Consider the following 21,443-nt stretch of genomic DNA (forward strand, 5'->3'; position numbering starts at 1 on the left):
AAATTATTGTGGAAAAAAATCACTTTAAAACGCAATTGCACAAAAGTTCTAATGACTCGTTCAGTCTCTGAATCGGTTTATTGGACTGATTCAGTCTAATGACTCACTCACTCTCTGAATCAGCTCATTGGTTTAAATCATTCTAATGACAATCTGAATTGGTTCATTGATTTGAATCAATCTAATGACTCACTCACTCCTTAAATAATTTAATTAGTTAGAATCTGCCAAATGAATAAATGTAGAATCAAACTGATAATTCACTCACTCTCTAAATCAGTTCAAAAGTTTGAATCAGTCTAATGACTCATTCACTCTCTGAATCGGTTTATTGGACTGAATCATTCTAATGACTCACTCACTCCTTAAATAATTTAATTAGTTAGAATCTGCCAAATGAATAAATGTAGAATCAAACTGATAATTCACTCACTCTCTAAATCAGTTCAATACTTTGAATCAGTCTAATGACTCATTCACTCTCTGAATTGGTTTATTGGACTGAATCAGTCTAATGATATACTTCATTAATCAGTTTATTGATCTGAATGAGTCTAGACACTCACTCATAATTGATCTGAATCCATTTAAATAACTCGTTCATCTCTTGAATCAGTACATTGGCTTGAATCAGTATAATGACTCACTGTCATTGTTTCAAGTGGCAAATTATTGTGGAAAAAACCCACATACTTTAAGCACAACTGCACAAAAGTTCAGAAAACTTCTTTGCTGTTTTTTTGCACACAACTGTGTACACAAGAAGAATGCTAGTATGCCACATCATCACACTGTCCAACTCAAACCTTTATTTTAATTTAGTTATACAATGTTCTGTTCTTTAAAACGTTTATTTAATTTGGCAAGAATTCCATTAAACGTAATACTGACAAATGAAGGCAAAAGGAGAACGTGACGTTACAAAGTTTCATTTCAAAAGAATATTTACTACCAATGAATGTCATTATACACACCTTAAAAACTTGTACTATTGCAGCAACTTTCTGGACAATAAATGTTTTATGTACTGTACAAAAAGGGAAAAACATAGACGGATCATTCTTCTTCAGCCGCTGACAGTCTCTCTGACAGGTTTCCATAATGCACCGTAAAGGTTAGTGTTCCTAAACTGGACCAGACCTCCTCCGTCAGTTGTACTGGATTAGTCCGACGGAGCGTCATATGAAATATTCTTTTTGGTTATCACTGATAATGTTCTGTGAGTTTGGATCCGTGTTAAAGGGCGTTTCAGGAGTGTCTTCAGATTTTGCTGCTTTGGGCTCTTGAGTCTGAAACGTTTCTTTCCATCGGTACAAGAATCGCGCCATCACGGCCAGCCCGACGAGACTCACAAATATCACAACAGCAATGACACCTGCAAAACAGCACAGTGACACGTAAAATACTGTACAACTTAGTGTACATGAAATTCAGACTGTGATGACTAAGGCTGCGAATTTTTGTTTGTATCCGTCTAATGACTCTCTCTCTGAATCGGTTCATTGGATTGCATCAGTCTAATGACTCACTCAATCTGTAAATCGATTCACTGGTTTGAATCAGTCTAATAACTCACTCATTCTCTGAATCGGTTTCAGTTATTTTATTGACTCGTTGACTCTAAATCAGTTCATTTGTTTGAATCAGTTAAATCTGTATTGTCCAATGGATATGAATCAGTAAATGACTAATGACTCACTCTGTTAATCGGTCCATTGGACTGAATCATTTTAAAGACTCATTGATTCTGATTTGGTTCATTTGTTTGATCAATGTAATGACTCACTCTCAATTGGTTCATTAGTTTGATTCAGTCTAACGACTCACTCTTAATTGGTTCACTGGTTTGAATCAGTCTAATAACTCACTCATTCTCTGAATCAGTTTCAGTTATTTTATTGACTTGTTGACTCTAAATCAGTTCATTTGTTTGAATCAGTTAAATCTGTATTGTACAATGGATATGAATCAGTAAATGACTAATGACTCACTCACTCTGTTAATCGGTCCATTGGATTGAATAATTTTAAAGACTCATTGATTCTGATTTGGTTCATTTGTTTGATCAATGTAATGACTCACTCTCAATTGGTTCACTGGTTTGAATCAGTCTAACGACTCACCCTCTGAATCAGTTAATTGGTTAGAATCAAACTAATAATTCACATATACTCTCTAAATCGGTTCAGTGGTTTGAGTCAGTCTAATAACTCACTCATTTCTTGAATAGCTTCATTGGATTGAATCAGTTTAATAATCCACTCTCTGAATCAGTTTATTCATTTGAATCAGTATAAGGACTGGCTCACTCCCCAAAGCAGTTCATTGGCTTGAATCAGTCTAATTACTGTGAATCTTTTTTTTGGTGTAAATAATTTTAAAGACTTGTTGATTCTGAATCGGTTAGTTGGTTTGAATAAGTCTAATGACTCTAATGATATTGTGGGATTCACGTTCATGCTCTGTTGTTTCTTCTGTTTTATTGGTGAATCGCAACTTAACAGTGAATTACCGCCACCTGCTGTTATACGCTGTTGCTGATAAAGTGGATATAATTATTTTAAATGAAAATAAATATGCATAACAAGACACAATGTACATCTTGTTTAATTCCCCCCATAAGATGTTTAATAAAGACACGCATTTAAGATATTTAAGACATAATTTATACACATAAAACGTGAGAATAGAGATAAAAAAATTAAAAAAAAATCAAACAAGAGAATGAAACATTAAACAACAACGGTTGTTTAAGCCAATGAACATTAAGCTGTGTCGTTAACAAGTCGTTTCCCATCATGCCTTCCCATCACTGCGCCGGCACCGCCACCTTGCCGTCGTGAGAGTTTTTTGGCATATGTCAGCATGACATCAGAGCAAGTCGGACCACACTCGGACACATTTCTAACCGGCATGCACCTCGCGGTGATCATCGGTGATCGGTGCTGCACAGATTTTGCTCATCTCGAACGAACCTACTGACTGTCTGAATTGGTTCACTGATTTGAATCAGTATAATGACTGGCTCACTATCTGACTCAGTTAATTGGTTAGAATCAAACTAATAATTCATTTACTCTCTAAATCAGTTCAATGGTTTGAATCAGTCTAATAACTCTCTCACTTCTTTAATAGGTTAACTGGATTGAATCAGTCTAATACCTCACTCTGAATCAGTTCAGTGATTTGAAACAGTATAGTGACTGGCTCACTCCCCAAATTGTTTGATTTGTTTGTATCAGTCTAATGACTTACTCTCTGGATTGGTACAATGGTTATGAATCAGTCTAATGACTCACTCACTCTGTGAATCATTTCATTGGTCTGAATAATTTTAAAGACTCATTGATTCTGAATCGGTTCATTTGTTTGAATCAGTCTAATGACTCACTCTCAATCGGTTCATTGGTTTGATTCAGTCTAATGACTAACTCTCTGAATTGGTTAATTGATTTGAATCAGTCTAATGACTTGCTCATTCCCTGACTCAGTTAATTGGTTAGATTCAAACTAATAATTCACTTCCTCTAAATCAGTTCATTAATTTGAATCAGTCTAATGACTTGCTCACTCCCTGACTCAGTTAATTGGTTAGAATCAAACTAATAATTCATTTACTCTCTAAATTGGTTCAATGGTTTGAATCAGTCTAATAACTCTCTCACTTCTTTAATAGGTTAACTGGATTGAATCGGATCATTTGTTAGAATTAAACTCGCTTACTCTCTAAAGTGGTTTGAATCAGTCTAATCACTCATTCACTCTCTGAATCAGTTTATTGGTTTGAATCAGTCTAGTGACTTACTTCTTGAAACGGTTCATTGGTTTGAATCAGTTTAATGACTCACTCTCTAATCGGGTCTCGACTTCTTCACTCAACAGCATGTACTATGAGAATCATTGGAACTGAAACGTTAAGTTTCAGAATTACATTTCCACATTTTTGGTTAATTAAAAATATAAAATGAATTATGAGCAGCCTTGTCCTTCAATTTAGAAACACAGTGCCAATGTTTTGATATGTTTGAAATGAAGAGAGTCCACAAAAGTCCTGTTTAATAAAGTTAAATGGATTTACCAGAATGACGCATTCAGGAGCCAAATTCACTTGGAATCTGCTGTACTACATCATGACTTTAATTGGCCATTGAATTGTGAGTAACTGTACACATGTCTTTAGCAGCAATTTATGCAGAGAATAGATGATGTTTTTGAAAGGCGATGTGATAACTTCACTGCAACAGCTGCTGGACAAGATAAGCAACAAATCATAATGGATTAATCGAGATAAATCAATCAAAATAATCAAATGCCCACAGAGTTCAATTTAGACTCTACGCTGATATTATCCCACAGTCAATTGTAATTTAGAGACTATTAGCGATCTGTCTGGATGTGATAAAGGGATAGTTGAGTGAACTGTTCCTTTAAGTACAGTCTATCAATAAGGGTCTAAAAAGTATGGCAGAAAAACATTGAGACTCACACTTTGATAGAATCTTTTTTCTGAATAGTTCTTTGTTGCAATTCTATGTGAAAGACTTCCCAAAATGTTCCTGTCCTTTGTGGCTGGTTAAGCATGGCACATTTAATTATATCGGCTAAAAGAGAAGTCTAATTGAAGCGCCAAAATACATCTCAACTCAATTTAATGGCACATTACAGTGGCTCTGAAAAGGACAAAGCATATTTTGGATTGCAGCAGAAGCACCTTAATCTGCAAATAATTTCTTTAAATGTTTAATTAGTTTTGGCACCCTTTGTTAATTTCATTCTATTTACTGATAACTTTGGAGAAGTTTTCATATTCACTCAGTGTGAAAGCTGACGTTAATCATTCATTATGGAGGGCCAATTTTGGGCTAGAGGTTTATGATTAGCTTTACAGAGTCTTTTAGATGATTGCAGAGGCTGAACTTAAAGTTTTGATATGGATATTTACACAGCTAAATGGAAAGGGTAGAAGATAAAACATCTTTATCAGTGAGTGTAGTCCTTAGTACAATTTTAAAGGGACAGTGCACTAAAAAATAAAAATTCACAATAAAAGATTACAATAACCAGGGGATGTCAAGCTACACAAAGGACAAAAAGCACCATAAAAGTTGACTCATGTAAAATATTCTACTGAGCCCCTTAGACAATAAGGAGGGAAATGTATTTTTTGAAAATTTTGCATTCCCTCACAACAGTTTTGCGTTTCCTCACAATAAGTTTTGCGTTCCCTAATAATAGTTTGCGTTCCCTCACAACAGGTTTTGCGTTCCACCACAATAATTTTTGTGTTCCCTCGCAATAAATGTAGCGTTCCCTCACAATAGTTTGTGTTCCCTCACAATAAGTTTTGGGTTCCCTCGCAATAAATGTAGCGTTCCCTCACAATAACTTTTGTGTTCCCTCACAAAATGTTTTGCGTTCCCTCACAACAGGTTTTGCGTTCCCTCACAATAAGTTTTGGGTTCCCTCGCAATAAATGTAGCGTTCCCTCACAATGGTTTGCATTGCCTCGCAATAAGTTTTGCATTCCCTTGCCATAATTTTTGCTTTTGCTCTCAATAGTTTTGTGTTCCCTTGCAATACGTTTTTTGTGTTCCCTCGCAATAGGTTTTGTATTCCCTCTCAATAGGTTTTGCGTTACACCACAATAAGTTTTGCGTTCCCTCGCAATATATTTTGCGTTCCCTTGCATTAAGTTTTGCGTTCTCTTACAAAAGTTTGCATTCCCTTGCAATACAGTTTTATGTTCCCTTACAATAGTTTGCATTCTCTCACAACAGGTTTTGCGTTCCCTCACAATAAATGTAGCGTTCCCTCACAATGGTTTGCATTGCCTCGCAATAAGTTTTGCGTTCCCTTGCCATAATTTTTGCTTTTGCCCTCAACAGGTCTTGCGTTCCTTCGCAACAGGTTTTGCGTTCCACTCACAATAAATGTTGCTTTATCTCGCAATAGTTTTGCGTTCCCTCACAATAACTTGTTCCCTCATAATAGTTTGTTTCCTCACAAAAAGTTTAGCTCTCCTTCATGATAGCTTACGTTTCCTCGCAATAAGTTTTGCGTTCCCTCACAATAGTTTGCATTTCCTCGCGATAACTTTTACATTCCTTTGCAATAAATGTTACTTTCCCTCGCAAGTGTGCGTTCCCCTTACAATAGTTTGCGTTCCCTTTCAATAAGTTTTGCATTCCCTCAAAATATGTTTTGCGATTTGTCACAATTAATGTTGCGTTCCCTCACAATATCTTCTGTTCCCTCATAATAGTTTGCATTCCCTCACAACAGGTTTTGCGTTCCCTCACAATAAGTTTCGCGTTCCCTCGCGATAAATGTAGCGTTCCCTCACAATAGTTTGCGTTGCCTCGCAATAGTTTGCATTTCCTCACAATAAATGTAGCGTTCCCTCACAATGGTTTGCATTGCCTCGCAATAAGTTTTGCGTTCCCTTGCCATAATTTTTGCTTTTGCTCTCAATAGTTTTGTGTTCCCTTGGAATACGTTTTTTGTGTTCCCTCACAATAAATTTTGCGTTCCCTCGCAAAAAATGTAGCGTTCCCTCACAATAGTTTGCGTTCCCTCGCAATAAATGTTTCTTTCCCCTGCAATAGTTTGTTCCCCCAAAATAGTTTGCATTCCCTCACGAAGAGATTTGCGTTCCCTCATAATAGTTTGCGTTCCCTTACAATAGTTTGCATTCCCTCGCAACAGGTTTTGCGTTCCACCACAAAAAGTTTTGCGTTCCCTTGCAATAATTTTCGCTTTTGCTCTCAACAGGTTTTGCGTTCCCTTGCAATAGTTTGCGGTCCCTCACAATAAATGTTGCTTTATCTCGCAATGTCTTCTGTTCCCTCATAATAGTTTGTTTCTTCAAAACATGTTACACTTTCCTTCGCAATAATTTTGCGTTTCCTCACAAAATGTTTTGCTTTCTTTCGCAATAGTTTGCATTCTCTCGTAATAAGTTTTGTGTCCCTTGCAATACATTTATCCATCCCTTGGTAAATTCTTCAATAGGTAAAATCTTACGCATATACCTCATATTTTATGACGTTGCTTCAAGTTTCGATTTTTAAACCGGAAGAACGAAATGGCTCAAAAAATGAATAAATAACCACTTTACCATTTACAATAAAGATAATTTCCCTCACAATAGTACACATCAGAGTACATATCTGTTAACTTCTCAAAACATGTGTTCTGGGGTTTTATGACCCTTATAGTAAGACCAAAGCAAAATGCTCAGATGAGGAATATTTTCTCTATTTTCCAGATGAGAAAAAAGTGCATCAATTTACCTCCAATCAAGGCAGAGTCACTGTTGAGTGCATTGACTATCGGTTCACCAGTCCCTACAGAACCCAAATGATCTACAGCAGAGAAAGACAGACAGATAGATAGACAGACAGACAGATAGACAGAACGTCAGAGAGATTCAAGCACTTATCACTTGCAGGTCGTGGCTCATTGAATGTGTCTCTGCTCTATGAAAGAGCTGCAGCACAGACGCAGCAGCAATCGAGAAATTATTATGCAAATGAATCTTTCACACAGATTAATACAATGATCAGCCATTCTAATCATTATTGCTCTAATTTAATTAGCACTGTGAAGGTATTTAGTGAGCTGTCTATAAAAGATCGCTGAAACTCTACTTTGAGGAATTCAGGCAGAAAAATTAAACAAACTAGGAAGTTTGGAAAACAAAGTCAAAGACAGAGTCTTACAGAGATGCCCAAGATGTTTCTTCTCTATAGCGTTTTTCTTTTTTTCCTTCAGATTGGCACATATTTTTCAAAATTGACTCAATTCACAAAAAGGCTGTTGGTACATTTTGGAACTGACACAATGGTGAAAAACACTTCTGTTTTTGTGAAATGCCATTATCAAACTGAACAAATATCAGAACAATTAATCAGCTTGGCCGATATATCGGTCTATCACTAATGCAAACTTGGCTATATTCAAACAGTGATCTGTTGAAGGAGGTCTTCCAGTTTTACCTGAGAGAGAATGAGTCGTTTCAGCTGCGTAGGGATTGGACAGTGAAGATGAGCCGCAGTTGGATTCTGTCAGCGTTCCTGCGACTATAACAGGACTCGTTTCTGGATGCAGTAGAGCCGCTTTCAACAGCGAGATGGAGTTAAACTGAACGACAGACAAACAGCCGGTGAAACCCAGAGAGTTCAGACGAGCGATTTCTGGATCCAGCTCAATAAATTCTGTGAACAAGAAGAGATATATCTGAGTATGCCTATTGAAAAATTGTGCGAAATCACAAATTAGATCTCTTTATTATCTCAACTGTTTCTCCAAGACAGCAAATTGATTAAATAGAGAATAAAAATTCTCCATAACTGATTCAGCACCTTTTTTTTCCCGCACCCTCTTAGTTGAGTCCTAAAGTTGATTTAAGCCTCACTTTAGACATATATTAGCAACACAAATAGGGGCGAATGAACACAATGTCATGCGATATTGTGCGAGACATCTCAAGCGAAAACCGCATGGCACATTCCATTCCGCAGCAACGACAGTGAATGAGAACACATTGAGTTTGATGAAAGTACCTTTTATTCAGTCTGAGCCAGAGGGCTAAATGGCCCATGAGAGAAAAACACATGGTGTAGTTTCATAGCTGGATAGCTGACAAATAACATGACCATGAACATTTCTTTTTCAACATCAATATTTTAGGAAAACAATTATGGAAGCCAGATCCCACAAGGGATGAGAGATATAAAAAGATATTTTGGACGTTATAACTCACAACTGTGACTATTTCTCATAATTGCTACTTTATTTCTTGTAATTGTGAGTTTCTCTCACTATAAAGTCGCAATTATGAGAAATTAAGTCACGATATATTAGAAATAGTCACAATTATGGGAAATAGTCGCAACTGAGAAATAAAGTCACAATTGCGAGATATAAAGCCACAATTACAAGAAATGAAGTAACAATTATGAGAAAGTCACAATTACGAAAAATAAAGTAGTTATTGCAAGATAGTTGCAATTATGAGAAATAAAGTCGCAATTGCGAGATACTATATGAAGTTGCAATTACCAGGAATTAAGTCGCAATAAGAAATAAATTCACAACTGTAAGATAAAAGTCACAGTTATGAGAAATAAGGTTGCAATTAGAAGAAATTAAGTCACAATTACAAGAAATAAATTCGCAATTGTAAGTAGCAGCTATAGTGAGAAATAAAGCTGCAATTATGAGATATAAGGCACAATTACAAGCAATGAAGTAACAATTATGAGAATGTCACAATTACGAGAAATAGTCGTAATTGCAAGATATAGTCGCAATTACGAGAAATACATTTGCAATTAGAAGAAATCAAGTCAAAATTGAATAATAGTCGCAATTGCGAGATACTGTATAAAGTCGCAATTATGAGAAATACATTTGGAATTGCAAGATAAAAATCTGCAATTAAGAGAGTTGCAATTTAGAAATAAAGTTGCAACAGAGGTAAAAAGTTGCAATTATGAGAAATAAAGGCGCAATTGAGAAAGTCAAAATGACAAGATTTAAAGTGGCAATTACGAAAGTCACAATTGCAAGATATAGTCACAATTATGAGAAATAGTCGCAATTGCAAGATACTGAATGAAGTTGCAATTACCAGGAATTAAGTCGCAATAAGAAATAAATTCACAAATGTAAGATAAAAAGTCGCAGTTATGAGAAATAAGGTTTAAATTAGAAGAAATTAAGTCACAATTACAAGTAATAAATTCGCAATTGCAAGATATAAAGTTGCAATTACGAGAAATAGTCACAATTGAGAAAGTCAAAATTACAAGATATAAAGTTGCAATTGCAAGATATAGTCACAATTACAAGAAATAAAGTCACAATTGAATAGTCACAATTACGAGATATAAAGTTGCAGTTATGAGAAATGAAGTCATAATTATGAGAAATAATGTCGTAATTACAAGAAATAAAGTCGCAATTAGAGGAAAGTCAAAATTATGAGAAATAAAGTCGCAACTGTGAAATAGTCACAACTGCAAGATATAAAGCCGCAATTACAAGAAATGAAATAACAATTATGAGAGTCACAATTAAGAGAAATAGTCGTAATTGCAAGATAAAAAGCTGCAATTAAGAGAAAAAAGTTGCAATTGAAAATAGTTGCAACTGAGAAACAAAATCACAATTGTGAGATTTAAAGCCGCAATTACGAGAAATGAAGTAACAATTAAAATAGTCGCAAATTATGAAAAATAAAGTCGTAATTGCAAGATATAGTCACAATTTCCAGAAATAGTCGCAATTGAGAGTCAAAATTACAAGATATAAAGTTGCAATTACGAAATAGTCGCAATTACAAGAAATTAAGTCACAAGTCATAATTATGAGAAATAATGTCGTAATTAGAGGAAACTACGTTACAATTATGAGAAATAGTTGCAATTGAATAGTCACAATTACGAGATATAAAGTTGCAGTTATGAGAAATGAAGTCATAATTATGATAATGTCGTAATTACAAGAAATAAAGTCGCAATTAGAGGAAAGTCAAAATTATGAGAAATAAAGTCGCAACTGTGAAATAGTCACAATTGCAAGATATAAAGCCGCAGTTACAAGAAATGAATTAACAATTATGAAAATCGCAAATTATGAAAAATAAAGTCGTAATTGCAAGATACAGTCACAATTCCAAGAAATTAGGTTGCAATTAGAAGAAATTAAGTCGCATTAATGAGAAATAGTCACAATTATAAGAAATAGTCGAAATTGAATAATAAAGTAGCAATTGCGAGATACTGTATAAAGTTGCAATTACGAGGAATTAAGACGCAATTATGAGAAATAATGTCCCAATAGCGGAAAAAAAAAAAAATGTCAAAGTTGTGAGAATGATTATTTTTTCCCTCCGTGGCAGGATAAAGGCACCATAAAAATTATATACAGAGAATCAGAGACCAGTGAAAATGTTTTTTACGATTTACAATATTTAATTTCAGAATATATTACGAGCAGGACAAATTGAGTGAAGAGGTTTAATTGAATAACTCACATGAATTGTGCCGGACAATCTTGATTTGCATTTTCACATTTGCAGCTTTAAACTGGAGCTTGTACTGGTCTGAATCGGCAGGATCTCGGCGTATGTTTCACATTTGATTTATTAATCGTTACGAGTACATAGTTGGACGTGATCGATAGCAGTGTTTGCTGGAAATTACAGTGAATCTGCAGTGACACACAATCCAAAGGGTAACTGCAAACGTGTCGTGTGTCATGGGTGTTAGTATAATATAAGTCATATAGATGCATATAAATGCCGCTGAGAACACTTCACTCCATAAACTGCTGCCGACCTCCACTGTACTGCATTAATACAAGACTGAATTCAGCTCATAATGATCTCTGGGTAATAACAGTGTAAACACAACCCCACTGCAATGAGTAAAACTCATAAAAAGCTCAAGAATAAGCATATCACTAAAACACTATACAAGCTCTATATTTTCTCCATGAAATTTTTTTTTTAATGATTATTATTTGAATTAAATATATTTATATTAGACTATTTTTAAAGCAGGACAACAAATACTTCCATGATGCATATACTTACAATTGCACTTTACATGTACATCAAATGTACATCAAAATGTAAATAATATTTTATTTTCACATAGTAGATATGAGATTTTTTGCATTATTGAAACAATGCAAAATATCTTAATAGTACTAAAAATAGGCCTTGCTTTCTTTATTCAAAATATAATGTCTTAATTCTTACTTTTAATTAGTCATTTGACAGTTTCAGTTTTTGTAAGACACCTCTGCAAGCTCTGTATTTTCAAACATCTGCTCTATTATTTATTAATTATATGTTTAATTCATCTATTTTAGTTTACAACCAGAGAACCATGTTATGTGCTGCAGGTCTTATTTTTAGACATACAAAAATCAAAGTGACCTATTTACCACCCCCGAGACAACAGTAAAGTCGATATTAGTCTTATCTAGAGTAAATAGACCAAACCGTACTCTAGTCATACTACATCACATTGAGCTCGCCTGACTGCACAAACAACCTTCTGATGCATCAGATTCTTACAGACATTTCTGCATCTTTTATGGTTATAAAGGCCCTAAAAGGAATACAATTATTACATATAATGGCCACTTATTAGAAGGCCAGCACACTGTTATAATAAGTACTGCTAAGTACTACTATTTTTAGAAATGGCATGTGAAACGATGCATTATGCAAAGATAAAGGTTTCAAACAGTATTCTAAGAGTAGGTCTTTGGCAGTCCCAAATAATAAAAAAACAAATATTTTGTCAAGGAGATGTTAAAAAATGCATACATAATATTCACATCCTGTGCACAGTACATTCCATGTATAGCCATGTCCTAAAAATGACATTTGAGGAATAAACCACAAGATTTCACAAATAAATTGCCACGCCTTTTCTAGTTTGTTATTATTAAATAAGGATTTAAGTTATTTAAAGTTATTTCATAGATTGCACTCACAAAGCACAATTTATATTTGATGCAACATTTTTAGAGCTGAACACAACTAAAAACATGTATATTCACTATAGAAATTCAGATGACTTTTCTGTGATTTAAAAAAAAAAAAAAATGTATTCAATTCCACGATTTAGTCATTTGGAATTATGGGAAAAAGATTTCCAAAAATAATTTCATCAAGATTGCACTCAAAGTGCATTGTCTATTTGATCAAATATTTTAAAGCAGAGCATGATAAAAAAAAACTGAAATGTACAATAAAAATCTCCTTGACTTTTCTATGATTTTTGATTTATTATGTGATAAGTCATTAGACTGAGATTGTTCTCACAAAGCGCAATTTCAATTCGATGAAATATTTTAGAGCTGAGCATAACTAGAAAAATGTATATTTACTATAAAATTTCCACGTTTTTCTGATTTGTTTTAACGATTTTATTAATTTCCATAACTTTTCCAGGCCTACAGTTCACAATTGTAAAATTTCCCAGTGGATATATCAAATTGTTTATGGTGGTTTAACTTACCGGGCACTTTTCCGATGATGACAGATCTGATGGCGTTGAACTCAATGTCTGTTGTTAGACTGAAATCTTCTTTAGCATGCTGATCAACCTGCAAGAGATGCAACACAAGAACAACTGAAATTTTGCGCATGTAGAATGCCGTTAAAACTAATCTTGGCATCATCGTGTTGTTCATCGCAACGCCATATTCTTCACCTGCAAGTATTTTTTTTAAAATTAAGATTGCTCTTCAAAGTGATTTAAAACATGTCATTGCACACTGTCAAACATCGGCCACTCGCTGACTCCAGAACCCAGCAAAATGCTGAGACTGGATGGATGCGTGTGTATTCAAAGTGTAATGATGGTTCAGTTTCAGATGAATTGGCAGGGTTACTGACAGAGCAAAGCTCCAGCACACACTATTGACGATTTATTGACCAGCGCGTGTCGTGTATCAAGAGCTGCAGTGCAACACAGACTACTTGATATTTCACTTGGATGCTGAAATCAAACTCACATTTTTAACAAATACTTCATTTTAAACTTATGAATCTTTGCACAAACTTTAATTACCTCAAGGACTTTGTTTAAAATGCTTATGTATTTTGTAGCATTTTAAAGGTGTTATTGACTGTTTATTCCATATTAAAATACTTATTCGTATGCCAGTTTAATATGCAGAGTCAAATATAAGTAAGTTGATTTTAGGGTTGCAATTCAAAAACTCTCGATTAAATTTCGATTCTGAAACAAATTGATTCGATTCTGTTTCTTTATATTGAGTGTGTGTGTATATATATATATATATATATATATGTATATACACACACACACACACACACACACACACACACCATACAATCGTGTGGCAGCAGTGCAGTGCATAAAATCATCCAGATATGGGTCAGGAGCTTCAGTTAATGAACATCACGATTAATTGGCAAATCAATATTTTGGTAGAACTTTCTATGAAGCCCATATTTATAATGCATTGTTAAGGCATTATAAATGCATTATACTGCATTCGTAATTTCTCATAATACACCTTATAATAACTTATAACTTCTCATAAATGATTATAAATACAGTTATAATTCATTATAAGACTTCCCCTATTCATAGTTGTACTTAAAGAGTATAATGCATTATAACACAAGCAACATCCAATTGAAGTTAATAAAGTTAAAGGTATAAGTGCTGTATAGTGTAAACAGTCAAAAGACTTTGACGTGATCATATTATATGTGCTCTTTGCCTGCTTTAAGTTACAAAAGCAATATCTGCTTATAAACAGCCACAACATATACTTGTAACATACAATACATTACAATTACAAAAGTGTGATGGAGGGCGGTGCTGGGCCGTGACTACACACTCCCGGCCCCCAATCGGGCTAATCAGCCGAGGAGAGGGATAAATGCAGCCGGATGTGGCAGTTCGGGAGAGAGAGAGCCACACGCAGCTGCCGTGTGTGTGTTTGTTTGTGTTTTTTAATTAAAATATTACTTTGACTATTCAGCTGGTTCCCGCTGCTTCCTTGCCCACATTACCCTGTTACATTGGTGCCGAAACCCGGGAAGGAGGAGGGATGCGCTGTCGTGGAGTCCTCGACACTGCCGTCCACCCAAAGGAGCAGCCGTGGCCGTCCGCCGGGGGACAGAGGAATCACCAGAACGCAGAGGGGCGTTCCATCCGTTCCATTTTATTCTTAAGTGTGTTTACACCCAAGAAGGCTACATGTGTGACCAACATACATATTTTTTTTCCTTGTAGCTTTGCAAGTGTTATTCCTAATCTCAATTCACATTGAATGTGTGTTATTGTGTATTTTGTGCATGTGTAATGTATAGAACTTCCAGCTTGACTTGTAATGTCTTATAACCACTTAAAAATATATTATGGATACTTATAAGAAGACATTGCCTTTGTCAGTTTACTTAAATCATACCTATTATATATTACAAATATATATAATACATTATACCTTCTGCATAATGCATTATACTCTAAATAGGTAAGTATTATAATGTATTATAATTGTGGTTATAATAACATTATAAGTTGTATTATGAGACATCGCTAATGCATTATAAATGTGGGCTTCATAGAAAGTGTTACCAATATTTTTACCCATGGGTAGTTGATCTCCCTCAAGGGTGTAAACACTATGACTTAGTGGCACTTTTAAAACATTGTTCTGTTTGTTCTGAACAGCCCGCCCAGCCTTACACAGTGAGTTTGGGGCGGGATTATCTGTTTGGTGGACCAATAGAAAACAGGCGAAAACCTGTTTGAAACAGTCATTATGCCAGCAATTCCAAAAGTAACTATTTACTTTATTAGCTGGTCATGGTATGAGCTGAAAGCAGGGATGGAAAGAGTACTGAAAAATCAATTAAAAGTACTGCTATTTCCCAAAAATGTAGTGTGAGTACAGTAAAAGTACCTGTCTTAAAAACTACTTAAGTGAAAAAGTAGCTCATTTAAAAGTACTCAAGAGTAGTGAGTATTGAGTTGTGTATCCTATGGCTTTTAATAAACACTGTACACTGCAAAATGTAGCATACATATTGTAATTCACATTCCCTTTTATGGCCAAAAGGAATGAAAAATATCCTCTAACTTATTTTTGACAGCCAACTTTTATTAAACTACTTACTAAAGTACAATCCTTAAAAAAAAAAAAACACTTACAGTAGCAAGAGTATTTGTAATTTGTTACAAATACTCTGAAAGATTGGATATAAATGTACACAGAACTGGTTTTGTATCTCACCAGACTCATGCTAACACATGTAATGTTTAAGTTTTATGGTTCTACTTTCTAAACGGTTTGATAGCTGCATATTTTAAATGTTTCTTGCAATACGCTTCCCTGCTAAACTTCCATTGTTAGTGCATTACTGTAAACGTGCTTCCCTTTAATTTATACACCCTTGAAATTATTGTTTGGAAATCAAAATCATGCTTGGCAACATTAGGTTGAAAATAACCTAAAATAGGGTTGCACTCAGTAATTCTAACCCAATACACTTTGTCAAATTCTGCAAATATCTCCTCACAGTCTGCTAGCTGTCCGTTCTGTGGGTGGGCTGAAAAAAAAATCTAGTATTTGTACACAGCCTTGGCTCTGTAAATGGGACAAAAACAAAGTGGATCAGACCGATCCACACAACACTACTCCAGCCAGTCAGCAACAGGGGGTGGTTCTTGAGCGTGCACGATGATGCGGGGTGGGGGCAGAGCGAGAGGGAAATTCATTAGATGAGCGATGGAAAATTTGGCTGATGCGAACTTTCTAAACTCCAAGGAGGACAAATGGCTGAGAAACAGACCAAGAGAAAAATGTCAGACGAGTATAAACTAAAAAAGAAGGATTATGATAAGTCAAGGGCTAGGAGCCGCGTCAACATTGGCAAGGCTTTTCAGCGGTGGAAGGACCACTGAGAGGTAAAAGGAATGAATTTGCGTGCATGAATTTGGGGTATGGAGCTTCCAAAGGAGCACTGAAGGAACGGGGGGGGGTATTTATTTTGGCAGCTGAGTTAGAATATCAACAGTGTTTCTCAGGAATCGCTGAGTGCACCTTTAATCGAATAAATAATCGAGATTACAATTACAGTTGCCACAATCAACTAATTGTGAAACGTGTCAATTAAAGCAGTCCATGTACGTCTAATCATGTCAAAATGTGTGTTTTTGCAATGCTTGAACATCTTTGTATAACTTGTTCAAAATTTGAATAACAGTTTTGTTTTTTATGCTTCCATGATGGCCAATGCGCAGTTGACCGTTTAGGGAACTAGTCTATACTGATGTTTCATATAGCAATTAAGTAATTCATGAACAAACTTTTGAATGTGTAACTGGCATAACTAATATGACATTTGCAATTGATCAACTACAAATAAGGATTTTAACGAAAAATCTATCAATCAAAACTAAATGCAATTACAATATAAATGGGAATAATAATCAATTATGATTTAGTCACAATCATGCAGCCCTAACCTACAATATTCATTTAACAGTCCCTACTTTGATGCCAAATGTATAGAGGCAGACTTCCACCGGCTTCCTTCAAATCCATTGCAGTACCTGAATACTGAGCGATTCTGCGACTCTCCTGATGCTAACTCTGTGTAGCTGTCCATTGGCAAGGTTCCTCGGGCTTGCTCGGAAAACCTCGGCGTCTCTGTTGTGCTGTAGTTTATACTTGACGTCCAGATGTCCTTCAGAACGGAGAGCATAACATTTCTCAACATGCTGTTTACAGTATGAAAGTCTCAGTTAAACACAGTAAACATCTGAGACAAACAATGACATCAACATGCAACACAAGTGTTTGGTATTTCAACAACTACAAAGCTTTCTCTCGTAAGAGGATTAACATGTTATCCCCTATGAAAACACAAGATGCTAAAACTAATTTTCAGTTTATGGGGGAATTAGCAGTCTGTATCCTACCAGAAATTTCACCACCTGTGAGATTCACAATTATTTATCAAAATAATAAGCTGTAAAGCTAGATTTTACATTTTCTGAAAAAAAAAAAAAGAAGAAGAAAATAAAGAAAAACTTGTCATGGTGATTTGACTGGTTTTTAACATTTGCTCACAGCTGTACTGACTCACACTAATCCATATGAATGTGCTCACGGTGCACTGAATGAAACGAGGAAGATTAGAGCGTTTCAAACCATTTCTGTTGAGCAGGAGGGCAAGGTATTCTCTGTAGTATGAGTTGACGTAAAGCAGCATCACGGGCGATTGACTCGTTCTGAAGCTCAGTGAGATGTTCTCCGCTCTCAGCGTTAAATCAGAGAAGATGGAGGATGACTGCGCGCTGATGTTCCTGTTCAGCTCATACGGCTCTTTAAATGTGTACGTGACTGACGTTCCAGGTTTGAAGAAGGCAGAAACTTCTGAAAGTGAGATTAAATGCAAGAAAATTAGGATTATACCTACACAAAACTAGCATAAACTGGTATAACATCACTGTAAGAAGACCAAAAGCCAAATTCGTATGGACTGCTGGTGTAAAACTGACTGTAATCCTATACTGATAACACTTTACTTGAAGCTTGTACCTCTAAAGATACTTATAATGCTTTATATAACAGTGGTTTCCAACTGGTTTTGCTTTAAGATCCAGATTTTACATTGGTGACCAAACAAATAACCAAAATCATGCAAAAGTAAACAAAAATGTCTCTAAAATCAAACATTGATCTTCAATAACAGTACCATGAAATGCAAAGACCCAACAATATGCAAAGTAATTAACGTGACATAAGATGAATAGGACAATTTTCAATTTTAAACATGCATAAATGACAAAAGTGTGATTTACCAGCCTTACACACCTAACCAACACTAATAGCTGCAAGGGGCAATTATTGGAGTCCAAGAACATGTGTAGAGAAGATGACCAAAGTAATCAAATTCGACAGAATAGATCCTGTGCATGCCGTCAATACTCTTGTTTTGATGTATGAAATCAACTGCTTTGATCAATTGCACAATTAGGATTTTCTTAAGTCTTAGCTCCCCCTAGAATCAAAAGTTTATGGAATTTGGCATGTTACCTTATAATGATCTGTTGTCTATGTGTAATAAGTTTTGTTGAGTTTGAATATTGCACTCACAAGATACAGGCCAATTAGTCATTATGGACCACACCCAAAAACGTATTGGCTTATATCTTCCAAACAACTAAACAAATAACAATTATTTTAACATCTTTTTGTCAGGAGGGTCTGTAGATGATGTATACCAAATTTAGGGCGAATCTGACAAACAAAAGTTTTTGAAAGACAATAGCACTTGAACTGCTATATTATCAAGTGATAGATGAATTTGTGGCAAAAATGCCATAGTGTTTGATTAGATGCACAACCATTGACCTGAACAACAAAAGATATGGGAAGTGTTTTCACCTCGGATTTAACAGTTGATAAGACTATTTATTTAGCTATCCTAACTATGCATGATAATAACTTGATGCACTAGTTGCCCCGACACTATAACAGATTTTTATAGTGTTTCAGGTTGCAAAACACCAGTTGAGAATCACTGTGATAGTATCAATAGTGCCATTTCTTAGCACCTTTTCAGCAAAATGTGGGAAGCCGTCGATGTAAGTTGCCATACCTTTATGACAGAATGTTCCAATGAATGGCGAGAGGCTGCAGTCACAGTTAAAGCCATTGTATTTCTCCATGCAGGTCCCTTGATTCTGACACAGATCCCCGTAGCTACTACAGTGTCCAGGACATCCGGGCGTCACTCCAGGCGTGATCTTCGCCCTCTGCTCCAAATCCAAAGTCTTTCCGTTCAGCTTCAACGAGCGAATGCAGCCCAGAAAACCCTTCTGTCTGGAAGCAGTTCCACCTGAAGATAGAATTGAATACAAACAGACAGGGCTCAACAGTAAGGGGCCATTCACACAATGTTTCTCACTGTTATCCAGCATCTCGTGCAGGTCAGTCATGTCTTTTAGATGCCATGCCAAGTTGAAAAGTTGAAGAACTTTTAAAAACATGTCTCGAGGCACCTACATTCTAATATATTCGTTGCAATGCTTTTTCAGCAATAGAACGTATTCAGCCTGAACGACCCCTAAGGAGGGTTTTTATGGCTTGCAGAATATGTAAATAGAATAACAGTATCTTGTTAGTTGACATAGATGAGGTTTGGCCAAAATTAAAATAATGACTAGTGATATTCTTTGAAACATCAGATCAGTTTGAAAGGGTTAAAAATGACAAAAAAATCTGCTATGTTTTGCACCGTATGAGTGCCAAATTACTACAAATTAAATAATTAAAATAAATATTTAAATACATAATGAATTTGTTAAAATTATAAAATCATTAAATCAATCATTAAATCAATTAATAAATGCTCCTTGTATTACTTTTAGCACTATTTCGCTTCCATTTAAATTTTAGTATAATCTTTGGGAATTTTTTTTATTGAAGCACAAGCTTCATTTCTTTTAATTTAAATTTTCCAGGTTACTGTTATAGGGACGTCACTCAACGATAGTATGAAGGGCTAAATTACTCAAAATAAATAAACATATATTGTAGAGCCGAGGAGGGCGGGGCCGGGCTGGAATGAGACACACCCGGTCCCCAAACAGCCTGATGGGGCGCGCGAGGGATAAAGGCGGCCGGGGACGACAGTTCGAGAGAGAGAGAATTACAGACAGCTGTACTGTGTGTTTATAGTTGTGTGTTTTGTTTAAGTTATTTAGTAAATTATTATTTAAGTTGTCAAGCCGGTTCTCACCTCCTCCTTTCCCGGGTTTCGGCACCAGCGTAAGGGGGTTCGGTGGAAAGGAGGAGGCGAGAACCGGCTTGACAACTTAAATAATAATTTACTAAAGCGCCTTTATCCCTCGCGCGCCCCATCAGGCTGACTGGGGACCGGGTGTGTCTCATTCCAGCCCGGCCCCGCCCTCCTCGGCTCTACAATATATATAATGATATATTATGTATAAATAATTATCGAAATAAAACTAATCATATTATAAAATGACAGAACTTGTTTTCATTCAATTTAAAAAAAAACAATTTAAAAGGTGCTATATGCAAGATCGACAACAAGCGTTTGAAATGGGTACTGCAGTCCAAATTCAAAATATTGGAGAGTTGTCTGCCCCGCCCCAGACTCGAAGCTCATGCGGGTTGCCAGAATGTTGACATGCAAATTAGCCAACTCAGCATCCGTTTTAAAGGATTTCTGGGCTTTAAGCTGTCTCCATCTTCCAAAGGCATCTCCAATATTTATCCATGTTTTACTACACCTCTGGTCATGGTGGTTTTTAGACGGATGGCGAGGCTTTTTAGGTCGGGTGGAATCTGTTATCTCTGATCCAGTTTGTTTGCTGGCTTCCATGGCTGCAGCACGCAGTGTTGTTTGTCTGCAAACTTGTTCAAATCTGGCAACCCGGCGGTGTTGAAATACTATTGGTGAGTGGGCAGTGGGCGGGATCACACAGGCCAAAACATAAACAGAAATTCCGGCCCGGAATGGAAACTTCAATGTAGAATATACTGGCTGTAGCATTGTTATCGGAGAAGCCAGTATTTCAACTTAGCATGTTTCCTAATTCTCTAATGACATATGGTAATTGTATGATTTAGTACAGTAAAAATATTACATATAGCAACTTTAAGATCACCGTTTTTGGCACGTCCCTCAATACATTAAATACATCATTTATTTAATGATTTATTCATATTTATAAACATGTATTGAATAATTTAATTTTGAGTAATTTGCCGCTCCATAATTTTCCAGCAAAAAGTGTTTATGAATGTATAGCTGCAATGTATGGATGGACAAATTACTTTATAATTAAAAATAATGATAAAATAATACTTTTATAGCTTTTTAACAAATTATGTAT

At 35.6% G+C, this 21,443-nt stretch overlaps 1 protein-coding gene across 1 annotated transcript in view; it reads right to left on the bottom strand.

Moving 5' to 3' along the window:
- Positions 1-789: 789 nt before the first annotated feature.
- The window catches only part of cntnap3 (contactin associated protein family member 3), a 163,134-nt gene continuing 142,480 nt past the window's right edge, over positions 790-21,443 (bottom strand). Inside the window, exons 18-24 of the mRNA XM_051686355.1 lie at positions 19,178-19,417; positions 17,725-17,949; positions 17,124-17,257; positions 13,044-13,131; positions 7,998-8,216; positions 7,293-7,364; positions 790-1,375 (exon numbers count right to left, since the gene is read on the bottom strand). Of these exons, the coding sequence (XP_051542315.1) occupies positions 1,179-1,375; positions 7,293-7,364; positions 7,998-8,216; positions 13,044-13,131; positions 17,124-17,257; positions 17,725-17,949; positions 19,178-19,417 (1,175 nt within the window). The 3' untranslated portion in view covers positions 790-1,178. The remainder of the gene's footprint in view (positions 1,376-7,292; positions 7,365-7,997; positions 8,217-13,043; positions 13,132-17,123; positions 17,258-17,724; positions 17,950-19,177; positions 19,418-21,443) is intronic.

Source organism: Myxocyprinus asiaticus, chromosome 43, assembly GCF_019703515.2.
Source record: "Myxocyprinus asiaticus isolate MX2 ecotype Aquarium Trade chromosome 43, UBuf_Myxa_2, whole genome shotgun sequence".
NCBI classification, from domain to species: domain Eukaryota; kingdom Metazoa; phylum Chordata; class Actinopteri; order Cypriniformes; family Catostomidae; genus Myxocyprinus; species Myxocyprinus asiaticus.